At 35.6% G+C, this 25,529-nt stretch overlaps 2 protein-coding genes across 9 annotated transcripts in view; one reads left to right on the forward strand and one right to left on the reverse strand.

The window, feature by feature from the left end:
* Positions 1-25,529, forward strand: part of LOC128209239 (spectrin beta chain, non-erythrocytic 2-like) — a 107,134-nt gene that overhangs the window by 30,517 nt on the left and 51,088 nt on the right. For all 4 annotated transcript variants that reach the window (XM_052913182.1, XM_052913185.1, XM_052913183.1 and 1 more), the window contains exons 19-28: positions 5,812-6,052; positions 10,877-10,974; positions 14,298-14,384; positions 14,967-15,032; positions 18,383-18,513; positions 18,951-19,010; positions 20,442-20,571; positions 21,130-21,194; positions 22,786-22,867; positions 23,877-23,954. In XM_052913182.1, coding sequence (XP_052769142.1) covers positions 5,812-6,052; positions 10,877-10,974; positions 14,298-14,384; positions 14,967-15,032; positions 18,383-18,513; positions 18,951-19,010; positions 20,442-20,571; positions 21,130-21,194; positions 22,786-22,867; positions 23,877-23,954 — 1,038 coding nt within the window. The remainder of the gene's footprint in view (positions 1-5,811; positions 6,053-10,876; positions 10,975-14,297; positions 14,385-14,966; positions 15,033-18,382; positions 18,514-18,950; positions 19,011-20,441; positions 20,572-21,129; positions 21,195-22,785; positions 22,868-23,876; positions 23,955-25,529) is intronic.
* LOC128209241 (octopamine receptor beta-2R-like) lies at positions 229-4,794 on the reverse strand. Of its 5 annotated transcripts, none has more exons than XM_052913191.1 (2): positions 4,683-4,794; positions 229-1,691 (listed from the first exon to the last, which is right to left on the reverse strand). In XM_052913191.1, the coding sequence occupies exon 2, from the start codon at positions 1,666-1,668 to the stop codon at positions 376-378; it is 1,293 nt and encodes a 430-aa protein (XP_052769151.1). In that variant the 5' UTR covers positions 1,669-1,691; positions 4,683-4,794; the 3' UTR covers positions 229-375. The 5 variants fall into 5 exon arrangements, with proteins under 5 accessions (XP_052769151.1, XP_052769149.1, XP_052769147.1 ...); XM_052913189.1 differs by lacking the exon at positions 4,683-4,794 and adding an exon at positions 3,441-3,537; XM_052913187.1 differs by lacking the exon at positions 4,683-4,794 and adding an exon at positions 3,400-3,477.

Here is a 25,529-nt window from a genome sequence, read left to right on the forward strand (position 1 = left end):
ACAACTTCCGATTCTAAATGTTGCGAAATCAGGGACCTTTAAAAGCATTTAATAATCTGGCTACTTTATCTATTTGTAGAAGAATATGTAGCAATGTGCATTTGTTATCATATAGTAAATAAAAGATAATAACTTGAATGAATATTCAAATTTTGAATTGCTACTGTGCTCATTACCATTATTGTTCATTTTGATTCAAGAAAACGAGACACATTTATTTCATAACAGTTTTACAAATTTATTAAAAATAATCATATTTGCACTAACAAGGTAGAAAGACAACAGTTAGTAGAGCATTATATAAATGAGGCAACATGTTAAGTCTTTTGTATATAGTGTTCTTATATACATGAAGAAATCCTTCATTCAGCCTTCTTATGGTAATCCATGTTTATGACTTGGCTCAGCACTCTGTACTTCAATGTGTCGGCAAGATACATGACTCTGCATGCTCATAGACCTGAAAGCATTGTCCCGATTGATGTCCTTGTGCTCTTCAAGGCTTTGTTGTTCTTTGATGGTCACTGTCTTGGCTTGCTTGTGTGTTGTGTCGTACATTAATGGTTGTGCCTGTTTCAATTGCTTCATGGCGTCATGCATGACAGTCATGCAGTTGTTTTCTTCATGGATTGTCACCTGGTTTGCATTGCTTATGGTCGTCACACAATGCATGGTCTCAGAAGTAATGTCTGCCATTTTTTCACATCTAAACAGGGATCTAAGAAGCTGCAAATAGGCTTTTCTAAAATCTCTGCGAAAAATTCCATAAATCAATGGATTAATAGCACTGGCCACATAACCTAACAATGAAGCTACTAGATTGATTTCCTTGGGTAGAACAGACATGTCTGAAACACTAACTTTGATGAGTTTTGTCACACTAAATGGTGTTGTACATACAAAATAAGCAGCCACAACTGTGATTAAACTCCAGATGAGCTTAGTCCGGTCAGACACTTTCCTGTTATGTTTTTCCTGCATCTTCTTGTCTGCAAACACTTGGATGCTAACCATTCCTCTCTGCTTCTTAACTTCTTTTAAGATTTTCAAGTAGCACCAAATGAGGACTATTCCTGGTCCAAGAAAGCACAAAAGGAATGCAATAGTGACATATATCACAGAACTAGGCTTGTACATATGCCACTGTATAGCACAGATGGCCTCCCAGTAGTCATAAGCCACCCAATTCAGGAAAGATGGGGCCATGCCGAATGAAAGACCCTGGATCCACGTATAGATGATGATTGCATTGAGGCGTCGTCGTGTAACACGGAGGCCATAGGAGAGAGGATGCATCACGGCCTGGAAGCGGTCAATACTTATACAGCTCAGGGTGAGCATGGACACAATGATGAGGCAGTAGTTTAGGGCACATATACAGCTGCAGAAAAAACTGCCGAGTGGCCAACCATCATACAGCAGGGAGACCAGGGCACTGGCCATGACGAGCACTGTGTTGCCGAGATCAGTCACACTCAGATTGACAATGAGAAGGTTGGACACCTCTTGTCGTAGACGTCTTTGTAGACAACAGACAGCAATCACTGCTGTGTTCCCAACCAGGCCTGTCACCATAATGACCAAAAGGAAGAAGACTGCTATTGCCGTCTGGTATGTTGAGCGTTTCTGGACATTGTCGTTCCCCAGCTCTGTGGTGTTTACCTCCATTTTCTGCACTGCATCAGTGAACACTAAAAGACAGAGAAGACATTTTCCCAGTTCATTTATTCACTACAGCTGCTACTTCTACTCCCTGTATGGTAGTTAATAAGTTTGATCTCATTTTGTGGCAACAATAATGGTCCTTCTCAATTCTGTCGTGATTACTTTGTTATGTGCATATATCACTTGCTTACTTTGCCTGTATTATTATGTTAGACAACCTTTTATTATTGATTATGCTCTAACCTTGTGTATTCCTTAAAAATGTATCTTTTGAAATAAATATTGTTTAAACCAATAATGGTCCTTTTTTATTTAGTTTATTTAAAATATTATCACTATAAATAACCATGAACTTCACAAAGCTTTTGTTGAATCTGTTTAAGGAAATTAAATTCGAAAAATGCCTTGTGTACTGTAATATTTGTGTTTTTTGACACTTTTATATGGCAATTAAAAAAACAATAGATATTTTTGATAAAATGCCAATAACTTTTGTTGAAAAGTACTTTAGATGTTAGGATGAAGCTAATATTACTAACATACGATATACATATCTGTATTTTAATACCACTCTGGATCTCTCTATTATGTTGCATTCATTTTGCGAAAATGAGAAGGAAATCTGTGTGTTTTTTCAAAAATGATATTGCCACCCTGTCAGAAAACATTGAAACTGTATGTGTTCATGTTTGTTTCATTCTACAAACAAATTAAGAATCAAGAATGTTTTTGAAATTGACATCATCGTTCCAAGTATTAGTTGAAATAGGAGTGTGATCATACAGCTTTTAGAAAATGTATTAAAAGGACTAATACTCCATTTTGATAACAATACCAATCTTAAAAGAAATACCAATTAGGCAAACTTGAAAAACAAAATAATTCAATCATATATGTTGTATTTTAATTATTTTAGTCATCTGCCAATTTTTTTTTTTAAATAATAGAATAAATAAAGTTGTATTTCGTACATTTTTTTCTTTTGTTTTATTTCATTTGTCATCTATTTACTATAGGACCCTGCCAAAATCAAAATATCCGTGGGGGCAAATCAAAGGTTGCACTTATATGATATGAAATACCCACAGAGGTAAATCTCATCTATTAATGCTGCAATTGTTTCACTCTTAAAACTTGTGTTTATTTTTTTCATCACACCCTTTAGCAGTTGTTGTAAATTAAAATGTGTCATTTTATTCATTTTATGCATAAAGGCACCATGGAGGTTTGATACGATTTTCAGCTGACACTGCTTTGTGTTTTATTAGATGTTTGAAACAAAAACTATCAAAGTAATGGGATTTTTTTCCAATCTTATTTCAGTTAAATTATCAGCACAGGTTTAAGTTATAATCAAAAGAACTTTCCATACGATGACATTAAATATCATTATTATAATTTGCAGACCATTTATACTAAGCGCACTTGTACTCGTATATAAAATAATGGGTAGATAAATAGAGGATTCTTATAAATAATATTTCCCAGTCATTATCGGTATTTGCTAATTGGCATATTATACATGTTTTACCGATGTTTCCATTGTTGCTTTTGCACATTTGTAACAAACAAATTTCTTGCCTTTGGCAGGTGACCTTTAGCAAATAAATATTGAACTTAACTTGACTTGAATCGGCATGGTCGGTTTGTCAATACACATTTTAAAACAAGAAATATGTTAAATCATTTTTTATATTCTTAAACAAAATGTAAAATCCTTCAATTCATTCTCACACAAAATAGTCCAAAATCATGATCCTGTGAAAGTTGCTCACCACAAAAAATAAACAATTTCTCAGTATTAGGTAACCAACATGCATGTCTTACGCATTATAGTTGCAGGGAATTTTGATAAAAACATCAGCATTTCCTTGTGTATTTATTAGTTTTCTGTATGTTTTGCTGATAAGGAAACAAAATATGAAAGCCTAATGTAAATGAGAATGGTTTTCTTTCTTAACAATAAAAACAGAAATCAAACAGAAATCTACATTTGAAAACAACTTTCTTTTGAACAAATTTAATAGTTTATAATGTCTGGTTAGATTTTTTATCAACCTCAGATAAAATATCTTGTAAACATTGTAAATCCCAATTACGTCTCAACTTGATAGCGCTTCAAAATAATATTAGCATATTTTCCTAATTGATCATAGATTACAATCAAACACTCTTTTTCAATCTATAATTGATTTTAAGGTGAAAAGCATAAGAAATGTCTTTGTTAATTGACCTGGAAATGTATATACATGCTGTACCTAATGATCTGTTTTCTGTTTGGAACTAAGAAAGGTAGCAGAAATAGTTGGTAAATATATCATCAGCCGAATAGTTTTTCAGGTTGTCCATAGTTTTTCAGGTTGTCCATAGTTTTTCAGGTTGTCCGTTTATTTCTGAAATAAGGGCAATGATGTGTCACTTGTGATGCTGGCAATGTTGTTGTCAAAAAAAACTTTCATATTGCTTCTGGAAACTAAGGGACATATAGCAAAAACCATTCAAGTTAATTAGTTGAAATTGTGTATTGTATCATAGAGTGGTATATATTATATAACTCAAATGCCATTGTGTCAGATTTGTACTTTTACTGTGATAAAACCACATGAAGAAAGTCATGTCTACAATAAAGTTCCTATGCATGTCGCATTAAAAAAGTTTGTGCATTAATAAATAAAGTCAAACAATACAATTTACAACAATTTGCATGTTCTCAAAGGCTTTAAAATTGTACACATAAGTACCAAGTCCATTCACTGTGGCAACATTTCTTCCTGAGTTATAACTTTTAATTATCAGAAAAACACGAGATTGTAGGCAATCTTGTCTTTGACGAATGACAGAAAAGTAAAAAATAAGAGTTCAAAGCAGTATCTGGGCTTTGGAAAAAAAATAGAATTGTATAGACTTAAAATAAATTAATTCATTATATTAAAATTTCTGTTCTAAATGGATGAACTTTTTAAATGACAACATGTTTTTACAAATAAGTAAAGTGTAACAGAAATATAACAACTTACCTGATTATTGTTGTGAGTTCTATTTTTTAGCAGAATTATATCCAGAAATAACCATGCAATACTTATTAAGGTAACAAGACTTATCTTGTTAAATGAAATTAAAAATAATGAAGCATTCAGACTCTGTCTACTAATGTTATTTATTATTTACTTGTCAGACAATTATTGGAATTATTAAATTCTATTTATAAAATGGTGTTTTTTGTATTCCAATCTCCTTTGGCTTAATGCGTGATATACCAGTATTGTGTGATAGTCTTCTTTTATAGCATAATCAAAAACAACAAACTGCCTCCTACTTTGCCTCTATTGGAAATATCTGGTGACTTCTGTGATGTGACAAGGCTATAGCTAGCTATACATCTCCTGTAATGATGTGTTTACTGGGGTTGATATGGTTTGTTTGGGGATTGAGTGTGGATGGGAGGGATATATAAAGGCCCCAATAGTAACTCCCTCGACTAGCACTAATTCGTGATAGTGTCACGGCAACGTCCAGCCAGAATGCAGTCAATAGGCGTATGCAGACATTGATAAACTCCATATATAATTATGAAGTCATACTTACCTTTTAGGCTTAGTTTGACCTTTGTTAGATTTTACAAATTTGAAGTAATCAAATGTGATCTTTTAAATGGCTGTAATTTTGATATGTCCATGTCAGTAAACCAATCTCAATGAAGAAGGCTATTTGATGTCTGGAGGGAGTTCTTTGCCTCACTAAAATTGTCCAAAGAAAATGTGCAGAAATAATCATGTGATGTGATTTGTTGTTCCAATTTTTCATTGCTTAAAAGTAATGGTATATTTACCATTCTGCCAGCTGAAAGTTCAAATGTTCACTCTCTATGGCTTAAAATTGGTATAATAACAGGTAACAGGTGAACTTCTTTGAAGACCAGGGTAAAATAAACTAATCTGTTCTCCTAAATAAACAAAAGGAATTTTCAGCATTGCAAAATACTTTCCTTTGAAATACAACACATATTAAAGTATATCCATGTTGTTGTTTTTTAATCTCATGAGTATTAGTAACATCCATGTATTTGCCTGGAAAAAGATATTTATTCTTTGGAAAAATAGACTGAATCTAAGTTAATTGTAAATATTTCCTTTTCAATAATTCCAGGTAATGCTTCTGGTCCAGAAGACAAACAATGACTGGTGGCAGATCCGGAAATCAAACGGCACGGAGGGCTTTGTTCCGGCTAACTATGTGAAAGACCACGAGCCCAAGGTTGTCCAGAAGATCGTGAAGAAGCCTGTGAAGATTCCAGAGAAGGTGAAGGTGATGAAAACTGTGATGAAGAAGGAGGTGGTCAAGTCAAAGCCCCAGCGCTCAACCAGCGCCCTGCGAAGGGCTCCTTCAGGTAGGCTTTGGATGTGGAAATGGGCAAGATAGAAGGGATTGGGGGTAGGACGAAGAGGACGGGGCAATTAGCTACAGACATTGACCTTTTCCTTTTCTCTGCTGACCTTGGCTTGAGTCTTAGAAGATAACAGTAACAATCCAATAGGTTTTATCCCAAAGTCATCCATGAATTATTAGTTGTACACATTGCAAAGTAAGTGTAAAAGTCAATAAAACAGTGAATGCTGAAATGGTGAAGTTAGGTAGGGTATGAGGCAGGTATTACATAGATTTACATAAGAACTGTGCCATATCTGTGCGGACTAAAAAGCTGTCTTTAATTAAAAACATGGTAACGACTGACCTTCAATGACAAAAATGAAAAACAGATCAAAAGTGAAAGAAGACTTCTCAATTTAGTCTGGAATGAAACGCAATACAAAATACTATTTCATAAGCCTAGCATTATGCAAGTGAGTGCTGTGATTTTACTTGCCCTTTAATGATATTGGGAAACGTGCTTGCCTAGTATAAGTGTCAAATGTTTTGTTTGCAGAACTGTCCTTGAGTGGTTATTCACTCTGTATAAATTGCTGACTTTATTGCAAAAGAGATTTCCTGTCTTTTCATTAAGAAAATGCATAAAGGACACAATGGAGCTCTGCAAATAGGAACCTTGTAGAATCTTTTAAATTTTGGATTGATTTTAGGTTTTATTTTGTAAGAAAACTTCTTTTTTACAATATTGCACAATACGGGGTAGGCTTTGAAAAATCAAATGTTTAATGACTACCAGTGAACATACCCTTTGTATCATTTTGATTCTACAAGTAGACTCAGATACAGTTTATTGCACTATTTTGCAATATTTGATTGCATCATTACTGTTAAAACATGCCTGTTGAAGATAATGTTGCCATTGATAACACGTAACATTTTTCCCTGTTAATGGGGATGGTACCGCAGGGAGATCGGAAGTGCTTTCCTGTTTCTGCTTGTTTCCTCTCTACCTCTCGCTGTTCTCCTAACAGGGCTCTGTGTCTATCAGAGATCTTAGCGGTAAACCTTGCCTTGCTGAAGAGTGCTATTGGACATCCGTTATGTCACAGGCGGAATCTATAATTATGATAAATGCTTTAACGATACTATTATTTAAATAAGCCTGCAAATTTACAAATTAAATCCAAGAGACAAGTTTGATTTTTGATGCAGTGAATATCAACCCTCATTAGTTCAACATGTTTACAAAAAAACCTTTGTAACTTAACGCTATGCTTATCACATACAAAATGTGAAAGACAGGGAAAATGTATAAGACATTAGTAGGAAATTGAAATGTCACATTACCTTTTTCTCAAAGAATAAGTGTACGTGCAGGGATCGAGGAAAAAACTAATATCACTTATGTCTCTTATTACATTTTTATGCATAAATATGTTGGCTTTGTTTCGCACTGATCAGCTTGTACTTCATTGCCAGTTTGCTAAGAGGATATATCCTGGAATATTATCTTTGAAGTCTTGTTAATTTACTGCTGATTTTATGGATGTTTCCAGGCATGCAAATTAATAACTGAGGGTTTATATGTTTGATTAGCTATAAGAGTATTAATTGTAATTCCATTGTTGTACGGTTAGCCAATGGAAACTTGTTTTACTAGCATGTTTCCTAACCTGTTTTATTAGCTCACCTGGCGGCGAAGGCTCAGCATGAGCTATTGTGGTACGTTGATTGTTTGTCACTGTCCATCCATTCTGCTGTTGTCAACATTTTCCTTCAAACAACATCTCCTTCTAAACCACTGGGACAATTTCAAACAAACTTCACAGGAATGTTCCTTGGGTGTCCTCTAGATCCCTTCAATAAAAATGGTTCTATGAAGAACATTGGTTACAATGGCAACCAAAAAGAAAAACTTTGAAAATCTTATTCTCAGAAACCGCTGGCATGGTTTGAAAAAAAATCACAGAAAATATTGTTAGGTGACCCTCTATCAATTCTTATCCCCGTGTTGATTCCTCTAAAAACATGGCAGTCAGGGCGTTGGGTTACTTTCACTATATGTGATTTTTCTGTTGTTTTTTTTAGTTATTTTAGTGTTTTTCAATCATTGAAGATATTTCAAACTTCATGAACTTATTAACATTATTTACCTTCTATTTTATGACAAGGTATAAAACTCTGAATATTGTTAAAGTTATGGCCCTTTGTAACTTTTTGAAAATAAATATTTTTCATTATATTGCGAGTTTCGACAGGTGGCGTCCAACAATTTGCCTGATTAATAACTTTAGAACCCTTTGTTTAATCATGACCAAATTTGGTTAGAATGTGTATGAGCGTAAACCACAGAAGAAATCGCTAACTAGCCAAATCACTGTTGTAACCCAAGGGTTATTGTCCTTAAATTATAGAAGTGTTCAGGGCACCATTCAAGCTTTACAGCGGTGAGCGATATAGGGCCACTTTGACACTCTTGTTTAAGAGTTTAAACCTGTCTTGTAGAAAGGTTACTTCTTAATCCATTTATCCCAGAATGGCTATTAAAGATGGATAGCTATTCAAACTTTGGGCCAGGAAATATGAATAATTCTTTTTTTGGCTAAATTTCTTTGGAGAGAAAATGCCAAAGGTTTCCAGGAATATGTCAAATAGCTCTTTGAAGTCTTTCATTATGATTTACAAAATGTTAATATTGACAACTATGATACATGTAGAGTGCTTCTAGAGCATGTGTATAGAAGAAAGAAGACAACATGAAATGAATCCAACACATTCAAGTTAAAAAGTTGCTGTTTAATGTTAGATACTCAAGTCATTAAGCCCTTTCAAAATCTAATATTGCTAAATTCTCATTGATTCTTGAAAGATGAAATGTTCCAGTTATTAAGTAAAGAATGTTATATGACAGTCTCTCTGGCATAACTATAGTCTTACTAAGATATAGAAAAGCTATTTTCTTAGCTTTAATTCCAAACAGAAATTGCGAAGATCGGAAGTGTCAAAGATGCTTTGATGGGCTAATTGTCAAATTCTCAGCTAAATATGGCATATAATTCATATTTTAGTATAAATTGTCTTCTTTTGGTCTGTTATAGAGGTGTTTATTGAGCAAAACATGTTTGTTATTCAGTAAATTCATGCGATGTTTAAGACCAGATTTTTGTTTTATGCATACCAATAAACCTGAAAAGCAGATGATATGACTACCATATATTCCCGACTAAAAGATGGGGAAATTGGGTCCCGATTTTAACCTGATAGTAAGGGGCCCGTCTAATAAGCGAGGCTATAAGAAATTCTGACAGAATTTGATGACACCCCAATAAAAGTGACAAGATCACACACATCAGATTAGGCCACAATCTGCTTTGTTTTGCTACGATAAACAGGAAATATCTTCTATTTGGCAAACACTTGTTATCGGTCAAAACATTGTTTATCACAGGAGACACATTTTGGTTCCTTTATAACAAAAATATTTTGGATATTGTTCACTGTGTTCGTGTTTCCATGTCCGAAATAAAACACAACTTTTTGCTTAGGATTAGGCCAGACTAACAGGCAGGTTTCAACACACAGTTCATTAATATTTATTTATCTGCATTCATCAATAGTTATTTATTTCTCCTAATTTAAGTCCCATCAACTGCAATCCAAAATTTTTTAACTTATCAACACATGAGTTGGAATGTGTTGTGTTTGTCGGCTGCAGATCAAACGGTACAGTATGTGACATCACAGCATGAGCTGTTTAGAGATCAGAGGCAATGGGTTTATTTAAATCGGGCAGTTGAATACTGTATGATCCCATTTTACTCCCAAGATTGCGTCTAGGCTGGTTAGAACATACCATGCATACGATTGGAAAAATATTAATAAATAATCGTCATCTGAGAACCTCATATCATGGTCAAAACATTTGAGTTTACTACAAATATGATTGAACCTTTGGTGTAAGAAAATAAGATACGTAAAATTAATCTACCTCCACATTAGAGAGCTCACAGTTTACAAGAAATCTTCAATTTTCTTGAAGCAAATGAACAAATTTAGTTGATAATTTACTGTTTAGCTTGAACATTATAACAGACTTGGAAAAATTTAAGTGGTGGATTTGCCTTAAAAATCAACCCTGTCGTATAAACGAGTCTATACAAAAACACCAGATTTCATGGGCAAAGATGGGGGGGGGGGGGGGGGTCTTATAAGCGGATTGCCTTATAGTCTGGAAAATATGGTACATCTTTTGAGTCCTTTTCCAAGATGATAGTAATCCTTAATAATTTTAGCATGATTTTTTAGGAACACTTATGGAATGGCTAAAACCCAGCAGACTGGTGGGTGGTTTGGCTAGTGGTTGGTCTATGTCCTTAAATTCTGTGTTTAAATTTCTTGAACAAGTGTCACCTCAGATCAAATACTAGTTCACTCAGTCAAACCTTAGAAGAAAAGAATCCCCTGGCATAAAATCAATAGATTTTTATCCAATTGTTTTGAAACAAAAATAAAAATATTGTGAACTTAATACATTGACAGATATTGATGCGAAGATGTTTCATAAGAACTAATAAAGACACAAACTTTCAATCATCATCATCATCATCATCTAAAAAACATTAAAAAGTGTTCAAATATTAGAATTCAACCAGTGAGGTTAAATGCTTAAGGTTATAAATCTTTGCATTGGAACAAGGAGTTAAGAATAGCATTGCATTGCCCAGTGAATATACATATCTTAATATACTAAATACTCCTCTGAATATACCTAATAAAAACTAAATAAATAATGTTCTGTCCAAATGTTGCTGTTTTTCATGTTGCTTAACTTGTTGTTTTTCAGTGCGTTCAAAGAGTAACCTTCACTTTGACAAGGACAATGTGGAATCCCGCCAGAGGTCCCTCACTGTCACCTTCAACAAGCTCGTCAAACTTGCTCAGGTAAACTTTGTTATAAGTTGAGGTTTTTGAAGAAGGATAAACATTATATAGCACCAATGATGGAACGTTCTCCTGTCTGTCACAAAACCGTGTTTTGTAGGTACTTACAAACTTTATTAGAAGTTTTGTGCCTGGGGTTTTGTGTGTATCTGCAGTAAGTAAGTGCAGAGTAATAGCCCTTGACTTAGGTAAACAATAGCATTTAGAGCATGCAATCTTGTGTTGTGCATATCTTGAAAAGTATAATGAGCCAGAGACATACAAATTATGTTATGTAGCAAAGTTGTGCACCTAGCCATATAAGACATACAACTTTTGTTATCCAGAAAAGTTGTGCATCTAGCCATATAAGACATACAACTTATGTTATCCAGAAAAGTTGTGCACCTAGCCATAGACATACAACTTATGTTATCCAGCAAAGTTGTGCACCTTGGGTATAGTATATCGCTTCCTTCAGTTGCAATAATGTTTTGGCCTTTGACTTTTTAGGTTAAATGCATAATTATGAAGCATGGAATCTTGTGTCATTGAAATCAGAAGCAAAAAAGGTCTGAAGCCTGTTTGAAATAAAACCCCTAGAAACACCTTCAAATTTTACAGAAAACATTCACCTTGAAAGTTAATCTGTCCAGAAACAAATCTATGGCAGATCAAATTTTATTGCATGAATTAAGCGGACAGTCAGTCGTGAAATTAAACTCAGTCCAGCTCAGTCCCCTCAGTCTGTCCCTACATTTTCTGATAAATAACCGAAGAACGCTTGGGCCCAAGAACCTCACATTTAGTAGGCAGGTTGGTATTGACGAGATGATGAACTATATTGATATTGAGGTTAGTAGGTCAACAGTCAAAGGTCTTTTACAAAATATATGTAGATAATAGTTAAACTTTTTAAAGTTAATATTTTCAGCTAAATTTACGATAAACACTCTTCAAGAAAGAAGACATAAAATAGGATAAAGATTTGCAATTTCTCAAAGTATTAAATCTGAATGCAATCTCAAACGGCACCTTTCTCAGCATTAATTTCATGTGTCCTCCAGCGCTGTAGTTGGTAAGAACTGCTTCCTCATTTTCCTCTAACATCCTTTTTCCTTGATAAATGAATATCTTTATTTTTCAGGGGCATTTTTTTCTTCCATTTGCCTAATTGCCACATGCTTTTGCCCTGAAAGATCTGAAATTAGATTTAATTAAGAACAGAGAGGGTTTGTTAATGCACACTTTGCATGTGGGCTATATTGCTGAAATTTATGACTTTGATGAGCACTTGCTTGTTGTGTTGAGCAAATTTTGCTCATTGGGGAAGAAAATCATTGGGGCCATTCTAGATGTTTCTTGGCAAGAAAATATGAAAGAAAATGTTTCTTTTTGAGTACAGTTCTTATTTGGGGCCAGCAAATTAAATTTGTGGGTGTCCTTTACTAGTCTGTTTGTCCATATTTTTTATGTTGTTTTTTTGTTGTTAATTACTTAACTATTCAAGATTTCAATTTCATACTTTCTATACTTTCTCACAGTAACAATAAGTTATTTTGAGACAAGTTGTGTAAGTAATGCTTTGATTTTATCAGCTTTATGGCCCTTTGTATACTAAGAAATTATGGTTTTGTTCATAACCTAACTTAAATCAAGATATTAAGTTCAACCTTTTTTTACTTTACTATGTGGGATCAGGTAAAAGCAAAATGTTAAATGTATTACTAACAATACATGATGAAGTCTAGTTAAAAACATTTCAATATTAGAGTGAAATACTTGAATGTCTGAGCACTCATATACAATTATTTATTAACAAATTAAAGACCAATGAGTGAATAAATTAAAAAGAAAATGTTAATAAGATTTTAAATTATGGTCCGTAAGTTTCTGAATCTGGTCCGTAATGTCCCTAAATCTGGTCTGTAATGTCCCTAAATCTGGTCCGTAGTGTCCCTAAATAAGTGCAGTCTAGATGTGTGAAATTCATCTGTCTGATCAAAAACATTGCCACACATTAATTACCAAGATAGCTATCACAATGCCTTCAAAAACTCTTATTCCCTTACAATCCAAATCTGATACTTTTCACAGTATTAAATCAAAATTGATTCAGAACTAGAATAGCCAGACTGTTACAAAAAGGGAATGCAAATGAATTTCTTATAAAGCAGGTTAAGTTTGTGTTGTGTCACGGTGAGAAAACCAATCACTGATAGGTGATAGTTGAAGCACCAGTTGCAATTGAGTTGTAAAAAATTAAAGCCTTTTTTTTCTGAAAAGCCTTTTAAATTATTTACCTGAAACTTAGGACTTTCATTGCCAGTGGCAATGCACAAGTATGTAGTCCACATGTTGCAAGTGGCATTACATGAGTGTGTAGGTCACATGTTGCCAGTGGCAATACACAAGTGTGTAGGTCGCATGTTGCCAGTGGCAATACACAAGTGTGTAGGTCGCATGTTGCCAGTGGCAATACACAAGTGTGTAGGTCGCATGTTGCCAGTGGCAATACACAAGTGTGTAGGTCGCATGTTGCCAGTGGCAATACACAAGTGTGTAGGTCGCATGTTGCCAGTGGCTATACACAAGTGTGTAGGTCGCATGTTGCCAGTGGCAGTACACAAGTGTGGAGGTCACATGTTGCCAGTGGCAGTACACAAGTGTGGAGGTCACATGTAGCCAGTGGCAGTACACAAGTGTGTAGGTCACATGTTGCCAGTGGCAGTACACAAGTGTGGAGGTCACATGTAGCCAGTGGCAGTACACAAGTGTGTAGGTCACATGTTGCCAGTGGCAGTACACAAGTGTGTAGGTCACATGTTGCCAGTGGCAGTACACAAGTGTGTAGGTCACATGTTGCCAGTGGCAGTACACAAGTGTGTAGGTCACATGTTGCCAGTGGCAGTACACAAGTGTGTAGGTCACATGTTGCCAGTGGCAGTACACAAGTGTGTAGGTCACATGTTGCCAGTGGCAGTACACAAGTGTGTAGGTCACATGTAGCCATAGGAAATACACAAGTGTGTAGGTCACATGTAGCCATAGGAAATACACAAGTGTGTAGGTCACATGTAGCCATAGGAAATACACAAGTGTGTAGGTCACATGTAGCCATAGGAAATACATAATAGCCGTAGGTCACATAATGCAGATAATTCATGAGAATATCCTACATTACCTTCAAGAACATTGCATTTCATGGACCAAGACCTTCCCCTTTGATGAAAACAGCATTAGGTATCACCAAAAGCAAAATTCAAAGAGAATCATTTAGCTCATTATCCGTCCGTTGTTCATCGATGCCTGTACTTTAATGTACATATGTTTGTATTCTCCAGGCCAGACACATCAGCCTGGAGGAGGCTGCAAAGCTGTTCAAGTTTTACCGTGAATGTGACGAGTTTGAGACCTGGATGATGGAGAAGGTAGGAAGGGCATTGTAGTCGTAGAAGTCATGTCAAACTTACCAGTAGAAATGGACCAAAGATGGGAACATGAACTGAAATGTTGTGTTAGATCTTGGGATATAATAGTAAAGAATTGGCAATCTATTTTAGTTAAAGGGAGTGGAAGTAGTTTGAATAACATATTTAACAAAATATGCAAGTTGGTAATTTTGGGTATCTATGCATCAGCAAGACTTTAAATATGTAATGTCTACTAGTGATATATACAGATAACTGCATACGTTTCGATTTTGAGACAATTGTGTAATGCGAAAGTACTTGAATAGAGAGTTCCCGCCTGGCATGTAGCTAGCTATCAATCTCAACACCCTGTGTTCAGCGAATGTCAAGCACAAAGTAGAAATTTATACCTGTCATACGACTGTCTCATTTTTGTGCCAAGCAAATCACTCTATGACAACACTTTTTTACAACTTTGTTATTTGATATGTTCTAGTTAGAAAACCTTGATAACTTTATTATGGTTTTAGGACAATGTTTTTTAATAATAGGCCAAGGGTTAAAAAATAATTCACTTGAAAATTTGAATTATTATTTCAGGAGCTGATCCTCACCAGCAAAGAGACCCTATCTGACAACATGGATGCGGTGAGGAAGAAGTTTGAGGTGAGGACGGAAGTATTGAGGACTTCTAATGCTGTTTTAGTAACAATACTTAAAACTCAACTCCATTTAGTTCTTCACTATCTGCTCAGTGAACTGTTGAAGATCATTTATATTTTCACTGACTCAATTGTATTTGAAAAAGGAAACTAGTAGCAAAATTTGGATATTTCATCAGAAGCAAGAACTATTTCAACCAACTTATGCAGTTTTTTTTGCGTAAAAGTGCAATTACCATACTGATAATAATTCTTTAAAACATAATATAAATCTGAATTTCAAGTTTTAATTTCGGTGTTATTTTGGTTACATAATTTATTTTTAATTCTAACTGATATTATCATCAAAAATATAAACTGAATGTAGCACTTTATGTGCAAATTGACAAATCATTAAATTTTAGCACCTTACAATAAAAAATTAAGAGCAATATTGCTCTTCAACTGTCACTGTAAATTTAAAATAGCGAATCTGATTAAAAAGATGCTTAAACAGTACTCTCAAAAGAATGTTAGTGACATAATTTTTTGCACCATTGTGACGAAAGGGAACATTTAAAGTATTTGTCATTCATTAGCAGTTTCAGATTGCAAATTATTTATCAATTCTTTCATTTCCATCACATTTGTTTGACTTTCTGGGAAATTGTTAAATTGCCAATTACTAGCAGTTATCAGGGTTTTGCAAGCCCACTGGACCTGTGTGAACATTCATTTGTCTGCCAATAGCATGTTTGTTCAGTATTAATTGAAAAATGAACCAATCTGTCAATTCTATTGAACAGACATGATGACTTTATTAGCGCTTGACTTTGTTTCTCAGAAAGGATAGAATATTTATTTCTCATATAGACTGTATGACAATTGTTTGATATAGAAACCATGGAGTAGGAAGCACTTGATACCGTAGGCAGAGCAATATTCTAAAACACGACACAAAAACTCTTCTTATGTAAGCAACAATCCGGTTTAAAAAAGTGCCTTTGGTTAAAAATAGAAAATGTAAACCAACAGAAAAAGAGCTGGAAATGTTAAGCCTCTACTCGAAAATTCTGTATTTTTATTACAGTTCATTTAAGTTACTGATTTTCTAAGCAACAACCTGAATCAAAGTAGCTCTTTCCACGAGGCCGCAATCTTTTAGCCTTTGGAGAGTACAAAGGCCTCTCATGTAATAAATCTCTGCTTAAGATCTGTTCTTAAGAGGGCTTGAGAACTAACAGCCTAAGCCCCGCAGCCCTGGACATACAAATCCCACCTGATGGGATTGTTCTTTAACATCTCTTTGAGAGAACATTTTCATGCTTTCCTCGCAATTTTCCAAATATGAACATCAGGAATTTCAATCCTCTGGAACATGAATTTTCTTAAGGCTGCCTTGATCTATTCATTAAATGATGACATCCCACTCATTAGCTTATTATTTTTTGTAACAAAGGTAATTTTAAATGTCAGATATAGATTAGATGCCTAAAATAAAATAAATGACTGTGTATGTTTTGGTACTCTTTAATTGGTTGAAATACATACTCACAATTGTAGTAAGGACTACCTAACAAATGGCTCAAAATGAATCTTTAGTAATCCTGGTAAAATTTGTACAATTATATTGAACATTAATATGTTGTTGTTTCTGGTTGCATTTTCTTATCTAATTATTACTAGATTGTTGTTATGGTCAAGCACAAAGCAGTCATATATTTTAAGGCTCTTAGAAAGAATAGCATTTATTATATTTCAAAGTGTTTATATCTTCAAACTTGGACCAAGTATTAACTTGTTGGATGCTGATTTTCAAGGATTTTTATTTTGAATTTTTTCATTTGACTAAAATGCAATTTTCCTCCTATAATTTAAACAAAACCAGTGTTTACGATCCAGTTTGAATTTTTTTCTCATTTTCGTGAATGATGTCATATTAAGTCAGTTTTTTTTTTGGCCTTATTGAACTATTGGACAGGTGCATAATCAAGTATATAAAGAATATTGATCTGATAAATGTTAGCATTATTCACACCGTGAAGTTATAACGGACTGATGACCATGCACTGTTGCTGTAATTGACTCCTCAAGAAGAGCAGTTGAGTTTAGAGAATAAAGGAACAGGCATACCCGGAATGTGCATGCAACAAACCTGACAAAGTTCACATCATGGCGGCAGTACCATTCCTGTATCATTTACAAATGGTGAACCAAATTCGCCAACCTACTGTCCACACCTGTTTTCTAGCGTTCATCTGCCTCATTGGCGAGCCTGTTAATGCAACCTCCAGTTCCTTGCCAACCAGCAGTCCCATCACTGCAGTCCCCTCACAGCATTCCCCTCACCACAGCCCCCTCACCATAGATACCAGTTCCTTAGTCCCAAGCCTATAACTCCTCAAAATAGCATGGCTTATTACACCACAGTTGCTAAGCAACTCACTTGGTCCAGGCCCCAAAAGGACAATGAACAGCTCAATGAAATTATGTCGTAATTGTGTTCTATTGAAAATTGCCAAAAAAGTTGCAATCAAAACTTAACAAAATAGAAATTGATGTTAAAACTGTATCAGGCAAGGTAATATTAGTAACAGTGAAGGTCGCCTCATTGAAAACTAAAAATTCTGACGCTGACAAAAATAAGGCAATCTTGAGCAAAGTCTTACTTTTGAGAGTGCAATGCTTGATGATGTCTGAATTTTATAATTCAGAACTATTAAATAGTATCAAAACTCTCCATTATGAAAACAGTTTTGTCCGTGAAAATTATTGAACTGCACATTCGATGTGCAGCATTTTGCTTTTCTCCAACATTAAGGAAGAAAAAAGTTTTGAAGGCTGCAAATCTGAAAACTGGATGAATAAGATATTTCATTTCTGTGACAACTATCGGAACATTGAAGACCATGAAAATAATATTTAGATTGATCGTGCGTGGGTCAATTTGTTATGGGTAATAGGAAATTTGTCATACTAATCAATAACTTGAGTAAGGAATGATGTATATTGATATGGTGTTGTATTTAGCAAGCCCACATTGAGAGAAGGCTGAAATCATATAAAAACAGGGTAGAGGTCAAAATGGGTAAGCTGGGTCAAGGCCAACAGGGAATCAGTTTTAGCTCAAATACTTGGTATATAACAAGCCCATGTGGATAGGAAACAGGGTTGGTAGAAGCAAGGTGAAGGTCAGTGGTTGTATTTTGATACCACAAACTCCAATTGCCAAATTTCCTGATTGCACAAAAAGGTGGTTTGACAAATTGCAGCACTTGCAGATTTACATCAGATACTGATCAATTATAACAGTTTTGTCAATCGTACTTAGAGCTTCCTTGATTCATCTTTTAATCATCTCATCATTGTTTGCAGCAACTGTTGACAAACATAGCAGCAAACAGCGGGCGTGTTGTGGAGGTCAACAAACTGGCGGATGACATTCTCAAGCGAGGAACCAGTCAGAAAGATCAGGTCCGCAAACGCAAGAAAGAGATCAATGACAGGTCAGTTGACAATGATGAATACACAATGATGAAAATCCAAGAGTTTTATCAGCTTCAAATGTAACACCCCAATGTGAACATTGTGATCTAAAAGGCTGTTATTAGAATAGTTATTTAGTGTTTACAATTTCCTTCTTGGATGTTTCATTTGAATGTGCAACTTTTTTATGTTTCTCTAAGATGTGCATGGAAAATGTTATGTAATTGCTTATAATCAAATGCACTAAGTATCATACAGACATCAACATCAAAAAATATTATTTTTCTGTTCCAATGATAGAGAAATAAAAGATAGTGTTTCTTTGAGATTGCTTACTTGATGGCATTTTCCTATTTTTGTCCAGTGTTGTATATATCTCATGATCCTGATGGCTCCGCCCAGAACTGAACTCAAGTTAACTATATTATATTCCTGAAGAACATGTCTGTATTTTAAGATGGGAGAGGCTAAATAAGATGAAGATGGAGAAGGAGAAGAACCTCCAGGGAGCCTCCAGGTATGTGAGCCCCTTCTTTTTATACATTTTGCAGATTATCTGAACACTGATGAGGACAATGATGCAATTTAAAGGGTGTTATTACAAAGTATAAATATGAATTGATATATGTATATAGGGTCATCTGAGTAAATTAGCTAAATTATTATTATAGTGGTATATCGGATTCATCATACGGTCAATCAGTCAGTCAGTCCATTTGTCAGTCAGTCAGTGTGTTGGCAATTGTTTGTGGAATGAAATACACAGTTATAGAAATATTGCTCTGATACCTGGTACACATTACCATCGTGATGGGTAGTAATACCTGACATATTTTTCATTCCCAACACACATGTAGTCTAATTTTTTCTCTTATGGCTATATTGGAGATTGTTAATTGAACCATCAGTTTAAGCAGTATCACTCTGATACTTGGTATTCAAAACCAGCAAGTGTGGTCATGGTGCTGGCTTATTTTTTGTGACCCACAGCCATTTAATCTTACCAGTTCTGTGCCCTTGAATATGAATTTTGTACATTTGGCCATATTGGGAGTTTGTGGAGCAAACTATATTCTTATTTGTATGACCCCTTCGAAGAAATATTGCTTTGTACATGTCAGTTTGGTAGTCGGTAGGTCAGTAGACCAAAATTTGTTCAAGTGATACTTTGACAATGCCTGGACCTATGGTCCTCAAACTTTACTTGGAGGTCGGACATGACCAGAAGATGACCCTATTGATTTTGATGTCAACAGGTCAAAGGTCAAGCTCACAGTGACATGAAATGTGACATGCTTGTTATCAGCTCATTATACATTTTGAGGACATCAGTTCAAAGATCAAGGTTACAGTGACCTTGAATATGAAAAGCTTGTCTAAGTGATAACTAGACAATGCATAGTCCTATTGTCCTCAAACTTAACATGGAGATTGGGTAGGACCAAAAGATGACCCCTTTTGATTTTTGGGTCATTAGGTTGAAAGATTAAGTTCACTTTTGAGTCAGTCAGTAACATCCTGCATGAAGTTGGCCAGGGGAGTTGGGAGGGGGAATGTTATTATTTCTGTTAAAGCTCTTGTTCAAATGTGTTTTAAGAAAAAGTCTGCATTGCTAGGTGCAATAACAGTTAATAAGATATTTAAGGTATAATAAGGTATTTTCATAGGCTTTTTCACTGCATTTTTGTGTAAAAACTTAGCCAGACCTCAATAACCATTCAAGATATTCAAATGAAACTTGGTATACATTATGCTAGAACCATTACACTTATGTATAGCAAGCACATACATGTTACACTGGCCTTCATAATTGTTGAGTAATGCACCCTTGTGACTGTAAAATATCAGATGGGTGTTGGTGGTTTCAATGGGCACTCTTGTTTCAAATATCTTTTCGATCATGTACATTTATACACTGAGTTTTTATGTTTTTTTCTCTGTGTTTCAGTATTGAGCTGTTCCAACAGACATGTGATGAACTTGTTGAGTGGATCAAGGAGAAGGACAATGTATTGTCTGCTACCGACGACCTTGGCAAGGATCTCAAGGCCAATCAGGCTCTCCAGCGTAAACATGCTGTGAGTTGTAAACACTACATTCTGTGGGCCTGTGATGAAAAACATCTAGGGATTAGACACAGGATTAGACATAAGATTGATAAAAACAAATTTGAAAACTTTTTTCTCTGACCTGAACCATATTTTTGTAGCGGCATTTCGCTGCCGTATTTTTTTTTTTATTGTAATTATTATTATTTTATTTTTTTGTTTCTTTGGGCCAATTTCGTGTTTGGTCCTTTGATGCTCTACAGACCAACCGTGTTGTACTGCCAATCTGCAAACCCTGCAAGGACTCTGGGAGACCCATTATTAAAAGACTTCCTAGAAAGAATTAAAGTGTATCCATGTATCTGAAAAATAATAAAATGGTTCTGTCGTTGAATTCTCAGTGCTGTTATCTAAAAATGCATGCCCCTTACATCAGACTGAGGGTCATATAGATTTGCCTTTGTCGTCTGTAAAAAAAAAACAAAAACAAAAAAAAACCTACCTACCCACCCCAAAAAGTGTGGGTAGGAGCGCCGCAAACCAACATTTTTAAATGATGGCCCAATAAAGTGTTATGTGTGTTTGCAGAACTTGGAGAGAGAGCTGGTTCCTGTAGAAGAGAAGATGAAGAGAATGGACTATCTTGCTGGATCGTAAGTCCCCTTGTGCATAAATATGAGCAGTACCTTGCTGGATCCTATATGTACTAGTAGCAATATCTTGCTGGATCATAAGTCACCTTGTGCATAAATACCAGTAGTACCTTGCTTGATCCTATATATACCAGCAGTATCTTGCTGGATCATAAGTCACCTATTTGATTTGTATGGTACCTTGTACAAATACCAGCAGTACCTCGCTGTTTATGAATACCAGAAATACCTTACTGGATGGTTAATCACCTTGTGCATGAATGCCAGCAGTACCTTGCTGGATCATAGGTTATCTTATGTATGAATACCAACAGAACCTTGCTGGATCATAGGTAACCTTATGAATGAATACCAACAGTACCCTGCTGGTGCATAAGAAACCTTGTGTATGAATACTAGCAGTACCTCGCTGGATCATAAGTCACACTGTGTATGAATACCAGCAGTACCTAGCTGGATTGTAAGTCACCTTGTGTATGAATACCGGCAGTACCTCGCTTGATCATAAGTCACCTTGTGCATGAATACCAGCAGTACCTAGCTGGATTGTAAGTCACCTTGTGTATGAATACCGGCAGTACCTCGCTGGATGGTAAGTTACATTGTGTATGAATACCAGCAGTACCTAGCTGGGTTGTAAGTCACCTTGTGTATGAATACCAACAGTACCCTCCTGAAGCATAAGACACCTTGTGTATGAATACCAACAGTACCCTGCTGGAGCATAAGACACCTTCTGTATGAATACCAGCAGTACCTCCCTTGATCATAAGTCACCATGTGTATGAATACCAGCAGTACCTCGCTGGATCATAAGACACCTTGTGTATGAATACCAACAGTACCTAGCTGGATTGTAAGTCACCATGTGTATGAATACCAGCAGTACCTCGCTGGACCATAAGGCACCTTGTGTATGAATACCAGCATTACCTCACTGGGTCATAAGGCACCTTGTGTATAAATACCAGCAGTACCTCGCTGGATCATAAGACACCTTGTGTATGAATACCAACAGTACCTAGCTGGATTGTATGTCACCATGTGTATGAATACCAGCAGTACCTCGCTGGACCATAAGGCACCTTGTGTATGAATACCAGCAGTACCTCGCTGGATGGTAAGTTACCTTGTGTATGAATACCAGCATTACCTCACTGGATCATAAGGCACCTTGTGTATGAATACCAGCAGTACCTCGCTGGATGGTAAGTTACCTTGTGTATGAATACCAGCATTACCTCACTGGATCATAAGGCACCTTGTGTATGAATACCAGCAGTACCTCGCTGGATGGTAAGTTACCTTGTGTATGAATACCAGCAGTACCTCGCTGGATGGTAAGTGACCTTGTGTATAAATACCAACAGTACCTCGCTGGATGGTAAGTTACCTTGTGTATGAATACCAGCAGTACCTCGCTGGATGGTAAGTTACCTTGTGTATGAATACCAGCAGTACCTCGCTGGATGGTAAGTTACCTTGTGTATGAATACCAGCAAAACCTTGCTAGATCAAAAGTCACCTTGTGCAGTACCTTAGGTATATAAAAAATGACACTCAAACACAATGTCTTTTTGTCTACATACAGTGTGAAGTCAAGTTACCCTGAGGAATCTGGCTATGTGGACAAGCGGAAGACAGAGCTGGACAAGATGTGGAAGGACCTCATGGTCAGTGGATTAAAATTATAGTCATTTATTTACTTGTTTTTAATTTGAAGCATGTTTTGCCTATGAAGGTGATTAAATGTATAAAGTTTCTAGCTTGCACTGTAATCTATTTTAAAAATATCACATTCCTTATCATTGTCCTGCTAACAGAACTTTGGTTTCAAGAAATACCGTAAATGACTGGGTATTAGACGCGCTTTTTTCCCTCAGATTCCGATGCAAAAAATGCCTGCGTATAATACCCAGTTACAATTTTTTGAACTTTTTTTCTGAGGTCGATTTCAAGCCGAGAGTTTGTTTAGATTTATGTAGAAAGGGATGTTACTCGCGTCATATTGATCGATTATATACGGGTTAAAACGGCAGTTGAAGATCGGTATACAGTATATCATAAGACGTTTATAATTTTAACAAAAATATTTTTCGGTTAAATATTTTTCGATTAGAGTTATTCAATATTATTTTTAATAATAAATTGAATTGAACAATAATTAAACTTGCTTATAAGAAAGCAAAGTTGGACACTGTCAAAATATTTTTTGTCAGTTGTATGATAAGGTGTGAAAAACTCGCATTGCCTTTTGTTCTGTTTAACATACCAATACTACAAATTGACGGATAATGGTCTTGTTTTTTTCACACATTTACGCGAACTTTATTCTTTTCTCTAGGTGTTGACATTTTGAGAACAAACCCGCACAATATAAGGTTTACAGTATGCATAACTTAACTTCATTCTCTACAGGTTATCATTTACGATATACTGTCAAAAAGAAATCTTACATATTTTCAAAAAAAGGCAGTGCTATCCAGTGCTATCCAGAAACAAATGGTCACAATCAGTTCTTTGACGGTTTTACTTGTTTGTGACTGGTTGCATTGTTATTTTTATTTTGACGGTTTTCCTTGTTTGTGACTGGTTGCAGTGTTATCTTTATTTTTACGGTTTTCCTTGCTTGTGACTGGGTGCATTGTTATCGTTATATTGACTGGTTGTGTTGTGTTCTAGGACAAGGCTGCAGACAGAAAGAAGAAGCTACAGGACCAGGCTGAGAGACTCCAGTTTGAAGACCAGGCTAAGGAGCTGGTAAGAATATACACCGCATGCAAAATTCAATTAATATCTTATTGATAGAATAAACTTTCAGGTTTGGTGTTTGTATAAACTTTGAAATCAGTTGGTCTAGTACACCGAATGAAATATAAAAGTAAATTGATTACTCTTATGATAAAGAATAAGGCAGAAAGATTAATAGAGATTCATAGAGAAATTATTCATGATATACAAAACATAATAAATAGGTATACACTTTGGATCACAAAGACAATATAAACATGTAGTATCAAAACAGTAAAACATTTAGTATCAAGCGACATTAACACAACAACACATATTGGTATATAAACATTTACATGACAAGCCACATATCAAGTAAACTCAAAAATAATTCACACAAGCGACACAGACACACGTCAGATCAAACATGTAATCATTTTCTAATATTACTCATAATGCAAATATATGTGTCAAACTGATATATAATTATTATGTCTCCTCCATTCATGGGGAGACATATTGTTTTTGCCCTGTCCGTCAGTCAGTCCATTAGTAAGTCTGTACGTCACACTTCGTTTCCGCTCAATAACTATAGAATGCTTAGACCCAGGAACTTCATACTTGGTATGCTAGTTGGTCATGACTAGTAGATGACCCCTATTGCTTTTGGGGTCACAAGGTCAAAGGTCAGGGTCGCTGTGACCTTGAGGGGAAGAAACAGTTTCTGCTCAATAACTAAAGAACGCTTGCACCCAGGAACTTCATACTTGGTATGCTAGTTGTTCATGTCTTGTAGATGACCCCTATTGATTTTGAGATCAAAAGGTCAAAGGTCAAGGCTACCTTCAGGTAAAAAAAATAATATGTTGGCGGTGACCTTAAGCTGAAAAATGGTTTCTGCTCATGACTAGTAGATGACTCCTATTGATTTTGAGATCAATAGGTCAAAGGTCAAGGTCACTGTGACCTTGAGGTGAAGAAACGGTTTCCGCTTAATACCTAAAGAACGCTTGCACCCAGGAACTTCATACTTGGTATGCTAGTTGGTCATGACTAGTAGATAACCCCTAATGATTTTAAGATCACTAGGTCAAAGGTCAAGGTTGCCGTGACCTTGAGGTGAAGAAACAGTTTCCGCTCAATAACTAAAGATCCTTTAGGTCCAGGAACTTAATACTTGGTATGCTAGTTGTTTATGACTAGTAGATGACCCCTAATGATTTTGAGATCAAAAGGTCAAAGGTCAAGGTTACCTTCAGGTAAAAAACGATAACGGTGACCTTAAGCTGAAAAAATGGTTTCTGCTCAATAACTAAAGAACACTTGTACCCAGGAACTTCATACTTGGTATGCTAGTTGGTCATGACTAGTAGATGACTCCTATTGATTTTGAGATTAGTAGGTCAAAGATCAAGGTCACCGTGACCTTGAGGGGAAGAAACCGTTTCCGCTCAATAACTAAAGAACGCTTGCACCTAGGAACTTCATACTTTGTATGCTAGTTGGTCATGACTAGTAGATGAACCCTATTGATTTTGAGATCACTATGTCAAAGGTCACGGTTACTGCTCAGTAACTAAAGAAGGCTTGCACCCAGGAACTTCA

The sequence above is a fragment of the Mya arenaria genome, chromosome 11 (genome assembly GCF_026914265.1).
Source record: "Mya arenaria isolate MELC-2E11 chromosome 11, ASM2691426v1".
Classification (NCBI taxonomy): Eukaryota; Metazoa; Mollusca; class Bivalvia; order Myida; family Myidae; genus Mya; species Mya arenaria.